Source organism: Excalfactoria chinensis, chromosome 3 (genome assembly GCF_039878825.1).
Source record: "Excalfactoria chinensis isolate bCotChi1 chromosome 3, bCotChi1.hap2, whole genome shotgun sequence".
Classification (NCBI taxonomy): Eukaryota; Metazoa; Chordata; class Aves; order Galliformes; family Phasianidae; genus Excalfactoria; species Excalfactoria chinensis.
In genome coordinates, this window is record NC_092827.1 from 1291850 (window position 1) to 1308752 (window position 16903).

The 16903-nt window shown below is 45.8% G+C and overlaps 1 protein-coding gene across 5 annotated transcripts in view; it reads right to left on the reverse strand.

Moving 5' to 3' along the window:
- The window catches only part of RUNX2 (RUNX family transcription factor 2), a 201910-nt gene that overhangs the window by 59028 nt on the left and 125979 nt on the right, over nt 1–16903 (reverse strand). For 4 of the 5 annotated variants that reach the window (XM_072332919.1, XM_072332923.1, XM_072332920.1 and 1 more), the window contains one exon: nt 5862–6340. The exons of the other annotated variant lie outside the window; for it this stretch is intronic. In XM_072332919.1, coding sequence (XP_072189020.1) covers nt 5862–6340 — 479 coding nt within the window. Of the gene's footprint in view, nt 1–5861; nt 6341–16903 lie in introns of those variants that run through there. 5 annotated transcript variants of the gene reach the window in all.

Consider the following 16903-nt stretch of genomic DNA (forward strand, 5'->3'; position numbering starts at 1 on the left):
GGGTCTTTACCTGATTGGGTCCTTTAGGTCTCCAAGGATGGAGGTGGCACAGCCTCCCTCCACCTCTGCTGACCGGCTAGACTGTGAGGAATTGTTTCCTTTAATGAGCATGCAGGTTATGTAGGAAAGCAGGAATAAAACAAGCCCCCACCTGTGCTCCGACTAGCTAAAGTAGATTGGCCTTTGTAGGTGAAGGCAACAGAAGTCCTAGCACTAATGTTACAGCAGTAATCCCCCCAAAACAAGGCATATAGTAGTACATCAAGCTGCACCGCCCTAAGTCCTGGATAAAGCTTCCTTAAAATCAAGACCCAGATTATGGGCTGGGATGGAAGTGCTTTCAGAACCCCCCAGATATTATCTGTCTTCAACTACCACTTAAGAAGTCTGCAGATCCTCTGTAAAGCAAACAGGGTTTACAAAACCAGTACTAGTGATATTCAAGCTTCCTCACTGAACTTCAGAGCAAAAGGTTTCTTAAAATGAACAGAACCTCGTGCTTCTGTTAACAGTGCTGCAGAAATGGAAGGGGCCACCGTTTCACACACAGACTCAAGTAATAGCTGAGAAGGAAAAGAACTTGGTATGAAACCAGGCCCACAACTCCAGTCCTCTCCTCTCCTCCTGCAGACAGCTCTGGGTGAATCGAGCATTGCCTTCATTACCAGCATCTCCTCCTACCCAACACGAGGCCAGAGGAAGAATGGTCTCCTCCCCAGCCCCCCCTCCCTGTCCATATATGTCTTTTGCTGCTTGGAAACTGTTGTGGCCTCATGCCACGCAAATCACAAGCTTATCTGCAACTAAACTCCTCGGGTCTGATCAGGAAGAGGTGGGGATATTGCAACCCCCATCCTGGACAAGCACCATAAACCCAAATCCCTCTGCCCAGTTTGGAGATCTACCTGAGCTTTACCCACTTCAAGCTCTTCCCACAGCCCCACAAGGCCCCTTGTAATGCCAGTCATTAGGTTTCAGAGTTAACAGCCTAGCAAGATGCGCTCTCCTAGGAAAAACATTTGTTGATAGTTTTCAGACTCAGGAAGAAAAGCAACGTTTGAGATAAGGGTTAGGAGGTTCCCATTACCACCTGCAGACATGGAAATTGGCTGTTTGTATTCAGTCAGAAACTTAACGGTGCTGCAGAAATGGAAGGGGCCACCCCTGCTGGGCCAGGACCACGTCCCATTGCAGCCTAACTTTGCTCAGCAACTTTGCCCGGTCATGAAATGAATCTGCACAGCTGAGAGGAGACAGTGGGAGAAAAAGAAGCAGAGAATATTAAAAAAAAAAGAGAAGAAAAAAAAAAAAAGCCATTTTATTTAAAACGAAATTCAAACTTCAAATTAATATTACAATCATGAGAAAATGCCAAACAATTCAATTTACAGTTGCAACATACAATACAAATAGTCCCTTTGAAGTTGAAGTAAACCGGTCCACAATCATCATCTGTGGCATCAAGCAGAATGAGTTTGTACAATATGTGCATGAAAAGCAAACCTCCGGTGACAGCGTTAAAGAAAAAAAAAAAATAAAAATTAAAAATAAAAATTAAAATTAAAGCTTGTATTTACACAAAATGCTACAAATTATGTTGTTCCGGCAGAAACTCAAGACTGGTAAAGCATTATTTAACAACAACAACAAGAGCAAAAAAATGAGACGGAATGTCACTCATAACCTAAAACAACAGTTACTGTAGAAGTATGGTTTTGGCTGATATACTTAGAAGTACTGCATTAAAAAAAAAAAAAAAAAAAAAAAAAGGAAAAAAAAAGGAAAAAAAAAGGAAAAAAAAGTTATCTGTAAACATGGAAGTAAACAAACATCTAAAAAAGTTCTCAGAAAAAAAAAAAAGATGTTAAAATGAAATGCATTATATTTAAAAACAAGAAGAAATTCTGGAGTTCAGAGAATTGGGCTCCTTTGATCTTGCACTCATGGCTGGTCTGGGTTTGGTTATTGCTTTTGTTCATGGCTTGCTGGCAGTGGCCAGTGGCAGCTCCTGGCGGCGTGGCTTTGCTAAGCTCCAAAGTGCACAAATTCTCCTGCTTGAGATGGCACTGACATGCCTGGCACCTCCTGCACGGGGCTACTGGAAGCATGGCCAGCACTGGAGAAGGAACGACCAATGCCATGCTAAGGAGGTGGGACAATGCACTGCGCTTCATCCCCACCCGCTGGCACCGCGCGGGTTACCCCGCCAGGAGGGGGAGGAGGATTCAACCCTCCGTTAGGCAAAAGGGCCATCGTGCTGCACTGCTGGGAGTTAATCTTTGGTAGGGTAAGAGGCGGAGGGTAACAAAGGCCATTTTTTTTTGGTCATTACATCGATGGCCAGTGCCAAAAATTGCACTCGTTGAAGGGAAGGGCTGTCGTACCTCTGAGAGAAAGCTTCTTTCTGTTGATGCTAAGCACCTTGCAAAATAATCCCGTAAGATAACAACACAATATGTGTCTTTTTTTGGTTGGTTTTCTTTCTTTTTTTTTTTTTTTTTTCTTTTTTTTTGGTCTGAAATCCTGAATAGAGAGTATTTCCAAGTGAACTTGGAAGCACTTTCCAAAGGCTTCAATGTGCATTTCTGTGCCAGTCCCCTTTGGCTGCCATCTGATGGCAGGAGAGGTTTTCCCAAGGCACCACGAGGTGTGGGGAGCACAGGGTCTCTCTGAAGTCAGTGGGCGGGTGCTCCTCCATCCGCAGGTGCTTAGAAAATCCTCTCCTTCCCATCTGTTCAAGCAGACAGCGCCTGCATGGCAGTGGGAGCTGGGTGCAGGGGTTGGGATGTGCTCCTCACCCAGGTGGAGACGGCGCTCTGTCCCTATCGCCTGCCTCAAAAACCATGTTGGGGGAAGGGAGGCTCAGGCAGAGTTCTGTCGGTACTGAGCAAAACAGAAGTCTGGTCTGCGCTGGATTTATCCAGAAACAAAAACCAAGTGCTTGAATTTTACAACAAAGTCTTAAAAAAAAAAAAAAAAAAAAAAAGAAAAAGAAAAATCTGGGTTGCTGCCTGCAGCCACTCTAACAACATTTCAACACAAAAGCACCCTAAAAATTACTTAATATGCATACAGTAAACCTTAAAAAGCCCTTCTCAGCAATAACAAATAATGTACAAATATAGTACCTTTTATTAAATAGGAAACAGCTTGCACTGGCAGTACATCTTTTTCTCTTGCTTACTAAACAAAAACCAAAACTGAAATGTGTAACCAGACACTGGCTTTTTAAGTGCTGCTGAGACTAACAAACGTATTTTACAGTTACAAATAAATGGACAGTGGTATGCTTCAAGCTACCACAAACCAACAATAAATAGAATCAATTACAGCTTCCATCCTTGAAGGAAAACTATTAGAAAAGAAAAAAAAAAGTGTCTTACTTATACTTTAAGCATACTCGGTATACAACCTTTAGAAGGCAGAGACTTTTTTTTTAAGAGCACATAATCACGTAGGTTGGAGGAATGTTAATGAATGCTAATGATGACTCGTTGTAGTTTAACAGCTTTGCTATCAACTAACAGGGATGGTGTTGGTGTCCTCGTGGCTCTGTGTGGCTATGCCTGCTGTGGATTTATTGCGATAACTGGAGGTGGCTCACGCACAGCCAAAAAGCGTCACCATGGCCAGTGGCCCCTGAGGAGGATGCTTAGGTTTGGAATCATTCAGGTTGGTGAAGACCTTAAAGGCCATCAATCCAAACATCAACCCGACCATAGGTTACAGCTGTGCTGAGGGCAGGAGGGGAGGGTTGCGGCCCTTCTGAAGGGCTAAGCCAATGCCAGGTTTGGGCAGCCCCACCAAGCAAGGGAAAAACAACCTGCTGGACAAAATTCGTGCACCTCCAGTGGGCACTTAGGCAGCAGACAGGTTGGCTTAAGGGTTACAGGTTAAATTCATTCTCCCTGCATCGGTGTACCACACCTGGGAGCCCCAGGGTGGCCTTAAGGTGACTGTCTTCAGCATCAAGTCTGAAGAGCAGAGTATTGCTGAGTTTGTGCTTGTCTAATATGGCAAAATATACCCAACGTCCTTAGGAGTTCAGCATTAAATGCTAGTGCTCAGTGATTCCAGGCTGGGAAGCTTCTATCTCAACTTTGAACCTTTTTATTCCATAGAAAGGGTTGAAATTTCAAGGGGAAGAAAAGGTTGTACCAATTCCCCCTTACTCCCATTTCTGAGAAACATAACGACTTGTTAGTTCTATAGTACATGGTTTTGATTTTTCTTTGGGGAAAAAAACAACCCAACAAACGATCATAATTCAAACTATGCTGTCAGAATGTCTTAAATATGAATAATTTCAAATTTGGAAGTTCTGAGAAAAATCCTGGGAGAGGAAGAAATCAGCGGAAGGGTAGGAAATGTTTCCTCCTTCCTACCATTTTTCCAGTGTCTCCACAACTGCTGATCAAAAGGCAAGGCTGTTTTGAAGGCAACCAGAAAGCTAATAAAATATTCTGAACACAATATTTCCTTCATAAGTTACAGAAGAAGATCCTACATCCAAAGCCATTTGATGTGGAAGCATTTGGGTTGTTTTTGTTCATTTTAAGTCACCTTGTAAAGCGGTTTACACTGGGACTGCTTCTCAGAGTTGGGTCAAGTTTTGAGGTTCACACCATGGTAGAAATGTAAAAAAAAAAAAATAAAATAAAAGGCCAACAAACAAACAAACAAAAAAAACAACAAAAAAAAACCCCAAAACAAAAAACCACTTTTAGAGACCGAAGTCGATATATCATTACATTAAGAAACGTTTAAAGGGTCCAAACGTCATTAAATAATTATAAATATTCTTTTAAAGTTATACGATGATTCATGATTGCAAACAACCTCAAATTTTACACACTTATAATTTAAAAAAAATATAAAAAAGAACGTAGCTGAACACAAATACTATGCATACCTTTTTGGCTCTAGTAATATATATTGCCATTTCCATATTTTGCATAAGTAATAACGTTTTGTTTTTAAAGGTTTTGGTTTTCTTTTTTTGGTTTTTGGCTAATCGAAGGCAAGACGAATGGATACAAAAGCAAAAAGGAAACCCTGGGGCTGTCTAGCCTAACTTGAAGACTTGTTCTCTTTAAGTACCCAAAAACAAAACAAAAAAGGAGTGAACACAGAGAAGTTCCAACTGTTATCTGCAGCAAGGCTCAATCAGAGTTTTGGGACAGCTATTTGCATCTGAACGTGTCATAGTAAATTGGAAGCAACTTGATCTTTGCTTTCCTTCTTATGTGCACCAATACAAGCTAGTCGAATTGCACTAGGTGTTTGAGCAGGGTCCCATTGTTGTATGATTGCAACTGTATCTGGAGTTCATGATGAGTTTTTAAAACATGAGAGGGAGCGCAGCCTTTGCCTTGCATCGCTGTGTTTGTCCTGATAGCTGGGGAGTCTGTTCTCTCCTCATTGGCAAAAGAACTCACTATTCATTACAATGCTTGTGACACGAAAAAAAAAAGTAAAAAAAAAAAAGTGGGGGTGATTATTTTTCTTTGTGTGTGTATAGAAAGTACATTTTAAATATCAAAGAAGGTAAAATGGATCCAAGAAAAAAAAAAAAAAAAAAAAAGCTTTGATCCACATAATCTGAAACACGGGTGGTGGTGTGTTGGTAACTCTGGTGTTATTTATGGCCGTTATCATCCCATCTACACAGTTGCAAACATTGGTAAAATCTATCAATTTTTTTTTCTGTTTTTTTTTTTTTCTTTTTTTTTTTCTTTCTTTTTCTTTCTTTTTTTTTTTAAGAAAAAAAAAAAAAAAGGTAAAACAAAAGCCAGGCACTTCGTAGTTTGTCGACCGTTTGGGTTTTTGGCTCGCAGAGGTCGGGCCGGGCAGAATCAATCTCAGTACGGCCTCCAAACGGACTCATCCATTCTGCCACTAGAATTCAAAACGGTTGGGGAGCTGCTGTGGCTGCCATCCGCCTCCACACCATCACTCTGGTTGGGCAAGTTTGGGTTTAGCAGCGTGCTGCCGTTGGACGTGGTGGTGCACGGAGGAAGCATCCTGGAAGGGGAGCGGTCCCCTCCCGGCACCATGGGGAACTGGTACGATCCCGACGAAGTGCCATAGTAGAGATATGGAGTGCTGCTGGTCTGGAAAGGTCCACTTTGGTTTTGGGAGGAGCCGGGGTAGGGTGGTGGCAGGTAGGTGTGGTAGTGAGTGGTTGCGGACATACCCAGTGACATGCCTGAGGTGACGGGCGGTGTATAGGTAAAGGTGGCTGGATAGTGCATTCGTGGGTTGGAGAAGCGGCTCTCAGTGAGGGATGAAATGCTTGTGAACTGCCTGGGATCTGAAAATGGGCCCAGCTCGGAAGCACCTAAAAAATTATAACAAAAGATGGGGGAAAACAATTCCGTAAATACCATTTTTTTGTATCAAGTGATGATAGAATTTTATTTTTTTTTTAAAGAAAACCCACTTCTTCTGGCCCCCAAAAGAACAGCAGATCATACCCAATAACACATTGCAAGGAACAGAGTCATACACCTCTCTTCTACATGCGCCGGACCGGATTCATCCCTGGTCTGACTCCACCGATGTCAATGGAGGAGTGGCATTGCCAACCCAAAGCGTGCCAAGGTCACAAGTCAGGCCCCGCAAAAAAGCATCTCAAAAATCAAGATGTGAAGAGAGCCAAAAGTATAAGTGCAGATTCGCGTTTGATTTGCCTTCTGCTTTCTGAGCCTTGAGGGAGTGTGCTTGGGTGACGTGTCCAGCTGTTTGCTGTGGCCTCGATGGAAATGAAAGCTGGGCCATCAGAAAAAATGGCAACTGTGCAGAGCTAGTAACAAACGTATGGCAGTTGGCAACACCGAGCTAGCTGCCCCACTGACACCAATGGAGTTATACCGGGGTGCGCGAGCTCCACTCCTTGCCCTAAAGCCATCTATATAGGTAAGGACCCGCTCAGCTATCCCTATGGGTGGGAAATTGTGTCTGTTGCATCTGAGGGACTGCAAACGGGGCCGGGCTGCTAAAATGCTAGGAAAGATGCAAATTTTCCTTCTCGCTGTCTATGGAAAATTACAAGCCCAGCGCTGACTCTGCTACTGAAAGAAGCTGTTTTCCTATACAGCCCGTGCAGTCTGGTTGAAAAAAAGACCACACAGTTTAGGGCTACTGTAAACGCCTGGATGGTAATGCTGTGAATCTGATTCTAACGCAAAACAGGGATGGGTAAACTCATTTTGCCTAATTTTGAATCCCACATCAAACGCCCAGAGTTCAGGAGCAGAACTGGGAAGCAAATGTTAGCAGCTTGGAGACTGCAGGGTGGACAGCAGAGGGGAAAGGGATGGTGGGAATTTGTTCTGACAGCCAGAGAAGCGGGGAAACAAAAAGGGTGTGGGAAAAGGGACAAAGGGGAACAGAAAAAGCCCAACTGAGAAGTGCAGTGCAGGACAGAGGCAACTTCAGCCAGTACCCGGGCAGGCAGTGCATATGTGGGAATGAGAGCGAGATGGAGAGAACGGGGTATAAATGGGGAGGAAAAAAAACAGAATCAGTTTCTCAATGCAAACACATCTACAGCTCTCTAATACTTTAGACCCAGGGGCTCACCCACCTCTTGCTGAACAGCCCATCTGATTTACTTGAAAGGAAAATGTGGGCTCTCCTAGATGCCAACTGATGTGCCAAACACCGAAACCCCCACGCAGCCTCTGCCTGAAAGCAGCAATGCTACTCCATGCAGACATGCAGGGCGGCGGACGTGCATGTCCTCTGCAGCCCTTTGCCTTTGCAGCCACAGACTCAGCAACCCTGCTACGTTGTGTGGTGCACTTGGGCTTTAAACCACCATCCTCCCCTGCTCTCCCAGCCCATTTAGCCTAGGCCTTCAGCTCAGTATCCCACCAGATGATACCCCAGTGGCAGCAGGGCAAGCTCTGACACAGCATGGATTCAGGCTGCGGACCTGGGCCACTGCCAGCCCAGAGTCTGACCTAGCAAGCTGGCAATGCAGGGGCTGCAAAGTGCCAGCTCGCAGTATCAAAAGCACAGGACCTTACACAGGCAGTAAAGGCCCAATCTTAACTCTGGTGACAACGTGATTACTATCATCTTTATCTGGAACCGAATCAGTGACCTAGGGGTGCATGGGTCTGTCTCCATCATCACCCACAACAGCGTGGAATGTAATATAACTTGTACCTTCCCAGCAAACACTCTGCTGCTTGATGCAACTGCTCTCGTTCCCAACTGCAAACAATACCCAGAGGCGATACCACCCAGATTCAAAGCTATAATTTTGGAACTCAATCCTGTATATTGTGAACAGGTCTGATACGTATCTGGAAATATAAGGCCAGAACATAATTTCCCCAGCTGCTCAAAATACCGAGGTTCAATCTGCTACTGCTTACACTTCTTTTTTTTCCTTCTTTCCCTTTTTAATTGTTATTGCAACTCTCCCAACATGAACAGAGTTGCTTATAGTTTACTCTGATAGAAGCTAAACAAGACTTCTGCAATCAAAGGAGAAGTGTTATGAGTGCAAGGGTGCAGAGGAGCATCGGCATTTTTGGTTTCTTTGCAACTGATATATATATGTAAACATATATCTCTATAACAGCAAGGGGCCGCCCAGGGAGGTGGTGGAGTCACCGTCCATGGAGGTGTTCAAGGAACGTTCCGATGTGGTACTGTGGGATGTGGTTTGGTGGGAAACATTGGTGGTGCTGGACGGTTGGACTGGATGATCTTGGAGGTCTTTTCCAACCTCGGTGATTTTAAGATCCTGTGATTATCAACACAGTTTTATACATTAAAAGCCAATCTCATTTTCAGGTCTAGATCCAAATATTGCCTGGATGGGTGCATGCTCTGTACGACCCGAACTGTGCACATCACACTTAGGCATTTCTAGTGCCGATCTCCTTACACACCCCAGCAAATTCACACTGGTTTTACTGTTGATTGTAAAGCACAATCTTATTTAGCCACAGGCCAAACAACCACAATGCTTCCTCATCCTGCTCATGGCTGTGTCTGCACTGATCCCACACACACTTCCAACCTTTCTTCTGCCCAAATGCCTTTTGCTATCTCCATAACTTCCTGCAACAGGTTTTGTTCCTTCTTCAGCATTCTGTATCCCCAATGTGTAAAGATATTTTTTGGAGGCCAGAAGTTGTTTTGTATGGTGTTAATCCTAAAACCTCTTTTCTAAATGACTCTGGAAACCTCTTAAAAAGAAACCTCTAGAGATGTTTCTCACTGCCCTCACTGCTATGCCATCTCCCTGATGCTATAACACCCTCCTGCCCTTCCCCTCGTGTTAGGGCTGACTTTGGTTCTGACTTGCAAACCCCAGCTGCATATTCATTCGTGCATGTTTAGCTCTTTGCTGGGCTGGGAACATAAGCAGCTTTTTGGGTATGGCACTACTTTGCTATATCTAGTTGCACACAAGCAGCAGCGCCGATTGGCAAAATAGCAATATGACAGTGCAAGCAAATAATTCATTTACTCCTCTCTCCAGAAGGATTAAAAATTAATGCTAATTTTTCCACTGTCAGAGCAAGAACATCATTTGCATCTGCGGAATCAGACTCTCGTGATAGCTTGTAATAAATGGGTGAAGCACAGATCCTCCACCCTGTGCTGTGGCCACAACATTGTGAAACCATATTCTGCACAGAGCACTGCCTTTCCTCCTTGCTGCCAGGAGAGACACAGCAACGAGCACAGGGACAGATCTTCTCACCCCTGTACCACTCACTGTTCACCAGCACCAAACCAAACTAGATCTTTTCCAAACAAAACCTTTACGTTAGAGGGTAACCTCACTAGGAGGGTGGTGACGCACTGGAACAGGTTGCCCAAGGAGGCTGTGGATGCCCCATCCCTGCAGGCATTCAAGGCCAGGCTGGATGTGGCTCTGGGCAGCCTGGGCTGCTGGTTCATGACCTGCACACAGCAGGGGGTTGGAACCAGATGAGCCTTTTCAACCCAGGCCATTCTGTGATTCACAGGCTGCAATGCATTTTCTGAGGGACACAGGCTTAGGACAGAAGCGTTGTAACACTAATGTGCCAATATGTAGAGTAAGATACTAGGTTGGAGAATACTTTGCCAGCATGTTTCAGATTTAGAATAAGAACAATTAAAATTCCATGTGGTTTCACTTATTTTGATGCAGAAGCCTCATTAAAAACCTCCCTTTGGGAATTTGCCAGCAGCCGGCTGAAACGGCTTTGCGTTTGCATTTGAAATCCGATGTTACCTGCTGCAGCTTTGCAGCTCCTCTGCTCAGAGCAGATGGCTGCAGCGGTCACTTCTACAGATGCCAGCCAGTGCCCATTCATTCACCTTTATCTCTCAATGAATAAGCCACGCTTGTGGTCGTCAGAAAACACAGCAACAAATTTCTGCCAGGTTTACAGCCCTTTGACCAATCACTTCCAATTATTAAAGACCATAATGAACTGCGGATAGATTAACTCCTTGTTGGCACAGCAAGCTGCCACTGACTTGAAAGAGCAATAGGATAACTCTGTAACCTGCATATACTGCACTTGGCTATGTGCACAGTTTGCTTTGCCTCTTTATGCTATAAAGGCATTACAAAAGAGCAGAAGGACCCCTGGCTCATGGCATATGTCTGATAGAGAAATGCCTACCCAACCAGATGCTGTGGTATTGCAAGTCAGTGAAGAGCCTGCCCCAAGGCAGTGCAGCTCCATGCAGCTAAATGCCTTTACCTCTAGCACCTACACCCTTGAATGGTGTGTGCAGACTGGACTGCCTACAGCTGCTCATCCCACCTGGATGAGACACACTGCACACGAGGAGTCATCTTTCAGCTTCATGCAGCTTTGCTCAATGTTCTGGCTCAGTGTCCGTGCTGGGCATCTGGCTCGGGCAAAACTGTGATTTATGCATTTATTTGTTTTTAAAATTTCAGCTGAAACTCTTTTGCTGGGAAGAAAAAATATATTGTTTTACTAATCTGAAACTCTGAGCAGCTTTCCTTTGAAAGGCTGTAGCAGATCCACACTTTGAAGTAAGGATTTGAACTCTGGAATCAGAGTGGCTTTTGTGTCAGAGACACTGCCGTGCAAACCCAGCCAAATATGAACAAATCACAAACGTTCTGCCTACAAACGGGCAGAAGAGGCTGTGCCACTACACTGACACTTGCCCACAGACTGGGATAAAGTTCAGGACTGCTGAGCTTCGCTTTCAGAAGAGCCAATGAACACCAGTGGCACAGTGGGACATCTCACCCCATCCTCTGTCCCACCAAGGCCCAGTTGGTGAGTGACACAGCCCATGTCAGAGCCACCCACCGAAGGGTGTGGGGTGGTACTGCACAGAACAGACTGGGGAGGTGCTGCTCTGCAAGGTTTACTTTTGTTCTGAGAAGTTCTGAGAAGCCATAAACAAAACTGGAGACAAACAAACCGTGTGCAGGAGGTGAAAGCTGGGAAGGATAGACCTCCATATGTATCACAACACAGGGGAACACAGATCTCCTCTGGACACTCATCAGAGCTGTACAATAGAGATGCTGTCTATTTATCTCCCAAACCCACAAAGAGCAGTGAGTGACATTACATGTGCCTTCATTCTTGGGATCACTGTGCTGCAATGTAGACAAGTACAGAAACCTGAGGGCAGAGCCCATCAAGAAATTCAGAATTCCTCCTTCAGTGAAAAATTCAGTGCTCTGCAATAAGCAAGGCCTGGGGAAATGCAAACAAGAACGAAGAAAACAAAATATTGAGGAGCTGCTCATTAAGTTCACACTGTCCAGCTCAAGCACTGAAAGAGACAGGAATCCCGTGGGAAAAGCATCATGTGATCCTGTAATTAAAATCTGCAATATAATGCACGAGCAGAATGAGGCTGATTTCATGTTGCACAGGCAATGTAAGTGCTGTGATTTCCCAATTTCACCTCAGAGCTCGGAGGTTTTGTTCTGCTCTCTTGTCCCTTGTCCCACCAGCATTTAGTGAAGACACGATGGTGCTGCTGGAAACAGTTTATCTTCCATTCCTCCCCACCCCCCGTTTTTTTTCCACCTCGCAGCAGCCAGCAGGTCTCCCTACAAACAATAGCGGCAGGAGAGGTGTGAACTGCCCCCCACCCCACCCCCTTCCCTCACCTCAACAAGGTGTTAACTTCAAGGCCTAGCTGGGACCATTTAAACAGCAGATTATTAAGCACAGCAGTCTCACAAAAACCAGGGGGGAATGCTTTAACCCCTTCGGAGCCTCACACTGCACACACAAGGACCCAGCTCTGGTGCATCTCCTCTGGCCATCCCTCTGCAACTGCAGCATGCTGCTGCCTTCTGCAAAGTGAGTAGCAGGGCTTTGGCACCACAGTTCCACTCATTAATTCACAGATAGATGTTTTCACTGAATTTGAAGTACAGAACCTAAGACCTTTGGCTTGGAGAAACACCCCATAAATAACGTAATTAGCAGCGACCATTAAAGCAGTATGCAGGCAGCAGCACGAGAATGTTTCCCAAACAAAACTGTTGCACTGCTTAATAGCAAAGTGAGTTTCTGTGCTGTGCCAGCCTGGGCTCCAGCACAGAAGCTGGTCTGGGTGGGATGCATGCTGCTGGAAGGAGATGATGCTCTTCAGGCACCCAACACTGCACCTCAAGAGGCAGCTCAACACAAACACGTAGTAGAAATGGTGGGTAGAGCCCATCCCGCATGGGCTGTTGGGAACAGCAAGGAAAAAGCCCAAGTCAGTCCTGCCTCGTTGATAGACGCTGCCACTCGTGAAGCTTCCCTTGTGCAGGAATCACAAACCTTTCTAACAAGAAGCATGACCCGTGGCTGCTGGATTCCCACTGGGCTGACATGGTGAGGAGCTACCACCTCTCAGTGCCTTCAGCCTTGGGTTGTCTTCAGGTAGAAAGGAACTGGTGGAATTTCCAAAGAAAGACCTCGCATGCATAAAATCTCAGGCCAGCCATGTATTATTTTGGGAGCTGAAAGAAAATCATGTTTCCTGGAAATAAGTCTTCGGCAGCAACGCTGCATGGCACAAACACGCATGTAGGCGCACACTGTTCACCATTCAGATCTCTCCCATTCTTGCCTCCCGGATTTCAGCCGCCACTGGTTTTTGCAAGCCCCAGACCAGATGCATCAGAAGGAACATGAGCTTTTCTTGGATAGCAACCTAAGCAGCGCTGCATACATCAAGGGAGTGAAACCACAGGGCTGAGATCCGTGATGAACGTACAGCAATGGAGAACGTCAGTACAAGAATCCCGTGCAGATCCAGTGAATGGGAAGATAATATACATTGGGGCTAGCAGTCTACTCTATTACTTTCTATTTTGTATTTTTTTTTTATTAAGAAAAATGTGCCTTAAGTATCCAGTATAAATATTTGTTTCCAATGTTGTCATGAATTGTACTTTTCCACTGCATGCTAGCAACTCAGAAATACCATTGGATCCGTTGTACAGGGGCGGGTGGTGGGGAGGGAAGCCCTTGGCACTCCTCTGTACTTTCACCCTTCAAGCCCCTCTTTTTCCTCCCTATCCCAAATTTCATTTCACGTCCTGTTCAGATAAAACGAGTCTCCCTCCCGAGGACGAAGGACAGAGGATTTCTTGCTGCTTCTTGATTAAGAGCTTTTAAGAATCTGGGGAGGAAGATATTCTTTGAAACTGGATCTACTGTAGGATGGGAGCCAGCACACAGGACACCGTGTCTTTCAGAAAGGGCCACACACAGTGCCACTCCAGTCATATGACTTCTCTGTCACATCCTGAAGCCATTTCCAGCTCGTGTGCGAGTTTGTACTCCCATTTAGAAGAGGATGGGATATATTGGGAACACACATATGGAAACACTTTCAGGGAATCAGTTTCCATGAAATCCATAATGAGCCAAGTGGCTTCAGATGTGGCAGCATGCCTCAGATTAGCCAAAAAAAAAGAGGGAGAGAGAGAGAGAGAGAGAGAGAGAAGGAGGAGGACAAATCTACCCTTTCAGTCCTTATTTCGGTTGTGAGGGAGGGAAAAAAAAAAGAGAAACCACTAATGACTGATGGCTACCAAAACAGGGAGCCACAAAAAATACAACTACTGCACGTGCTTCCCCTTGCCCCGACCGGCAGCGCTGCCATCATGGCCCCACAGCTCCCCAAAGCCCCAAATCCCCAAATCCCTGCTGGCTCCGGGCGCCGAGCTTGCCCCGGCACCGTGTGTGAGTGTGCGTGGGGCGGGAGGGGGCCTGCCCTTTGATAGCATGTGTGAGTAATTAAGAGCATTTCCAAAGCTGCAGCTCAGTGATAAGCTGTTCGTTGAGCACATCTCTCAAAAAGGGAGCCCTGGGCAGCCTGGGCTGGTATTAAACATAGAGGTTGGTGGCCCTGCCTGTGGCGGAGGGGTTGCAGCTTCATGTTCCTTAGGCCTACTCAAGCCATTCCATGTGTCTATGATTCCATGTTCAGGAGGGATGTCCCTCAACATGGGGTAGGTTGTACTCGGGTCTGACTGAGATGGGGAATTTATGTCTGGGGTGATGTGCTGGGTGCCAGGCTGGGAGGTGCATCACCCACATGGTGTGCTCTGCAGCAGGGATGCAGGCGATGCGCTCAGTGATGGTGACCAGCAATTGGTACCAAATGGGACAGCAAAGGCCTTTTGGGGCCAGGACTCCAGCAGCTAGTGGGATGTTGGGGTCATTTCTGGATGGCCAAGGAAGTGAGAAGCATGGGGGGAATGAGCACGAAGTGGCAGGAGTTCAAACAGCAACCGGATAGATGCTACGTGCATCCCTACGGCAGCTAGCTGCGTTTCGGTCACGAGAAAATAGCCAGGAATTTGGCTGCTAACGGGGGCCGTATCCTACAAACCCTACTTTTCCTGACAAACAAATGACTCCACAAATAGTCCCTCTGTTTTCAATAGGGTTATTTGTGGGAGGAGGGACCACCCAACACGAGAGCATCGGGCCCTCGCGCCGCAGCGTGCGGAGACCTTCCCGGGCAGGCTCGGCACACACAATCCCCGCAGACTGCAGCCTCCCCTGGCTGCTGGCCGTGCTGTTCATACAATGCTCTCCTCCGCTTCCGCCTGCAGCAGCGGCGCTGCCATTTGTTGCTCCGGAGGTTCTTTCCACTGGAGCTTTGCTCACTCCACTAACTCGAAACTTCTGCATCAGGGAGAAGGGCTCTTTGAAAGTTTTGCTTGGCTTTGCTTTCAAAGCGGTGTCTGTATATTTTAGAATATGTAGAATTTTCCTTTGATTTAGACCTCTCTCTTAACAATAGACAAGAGAAGATTTCTCTGCCGAGCGACTTAAACAAAAACAAACATATTTTGGTTACTCGGGCCTTGTTCTCAAAATGCTTTTTTTGTTATTTTCCAGGGAAAAAATCAAACCCTACAAATTGTTACGCAACACAAAAAATAAAGCCCTCAAACTCACAGACATAGATGATAGGCTGACTTTTTTCCCTACTGACATGAACTAAATATTGCGCACAGAGGAAGAAAAGCCATTTCCCCAGCCCACAGACACTGACAAAAGATGAAACCCCTTCATCTAAACCATGCAAAACACGCTGTCCTCCAGAAGAGCTTTTTTCCCTCCTCAGCTGTCAGCCCTGCCCACCCCCAGGGCTGTCCTCCCCCCTGGGATGTGCTGGGTCTCTGCAGGCCAAGCAGACATGCTCGCTGCCGGCCAGCAGCTGCGGGCTATGCAGGCATTGGGAGCAGGAGCTGTGCCCAGACCATGAGAGCAGCCGCTCTGAGGCTGAAAGGAGCTTAGCTCATAGAACCATAGAATGGCTTGGGTTGAAAAGAACCACAACCTGGTTTCAACCCTCCTGCTGTGTGTAGGGTCACCAACTAACTACCAGACCAGGCTGCCCTAGAGCCACATCCAGCCTTTAACATTATATACCTTTCTGTATCGAGGCTAAAGGCAGTGGATTCCTTCTTCTATTTGGCATTGCATCACTTCATATGATTCTCAAACACATTTCATAAAGGCAGCGTAAAACCCTCTGTGTGTTTTTTCATCTATTCCAGACCTGATTCAGATTCTTTACTAAGTTAAGACAAGCTGCTGCAAGCTAAAGCTCTGTCCATCCTAAGCTTGTCCACACAGCGTTTCCATTCATAAGTTGAGCAGAAGCTTCAACCAGCCCAACTTTGAATGCTTCTAAATACATGCTTCTTCTCCAGGGTGTGAAGTCTGAATATGGTTTTTATCTTCCCAGGAAACGGGTGATGAGAAGGAGAGACAGGCTTTGGTCAGTAACAGCTCGCACTGCAAACACGCTCTGGGCTGTTTGCTGTACGGCACCTTCTGCTGCACCACGAGCAGCTTGAATCACTATTGATGTCTAAACTTCAAATCAAGGTAACCACGTCTCAGATAAACCACAGTAACAGCCCACGTGTGGGCTGAGCTCATGGTGAACGTGAGATACTGCAGTTCTGTAAGAGAGGACTCATGTAACTCACTGCCTTGGGCTTGCCATAGGCTGAAAGTATTCGCTGCTACCAACATCCAACTCATGCACAGCCTGTAGTTGAGTCAGGATAACTTGACTAGTCTCTAAGTGTTCTGTTTTTTGTAGAGACTCGGGTGACTTCTAATCAGCCTTGTAAGAAAGAAATACACTGTGGAGATTCTGCACAAGATAATTACACAGTGGGGAGGAGGAGGGGGTGAAGGAGGAAAAAGGGGGGAAACACAGTTTTTTAGAAGATAATAAAGCCCACTTACTCATTAATGCTGTTAAAAGGACAAATGCACTGCACTGTTTTCTAACTCCTTGCCCTGATGTGTTTTGTGGCCATAGGCACATCACTTGACTTTCCTGACTAGGTTTTGCCTGTTGAAAGATGGACGCCTGGTACTTCAAACTGTCCATGTTACTAAGC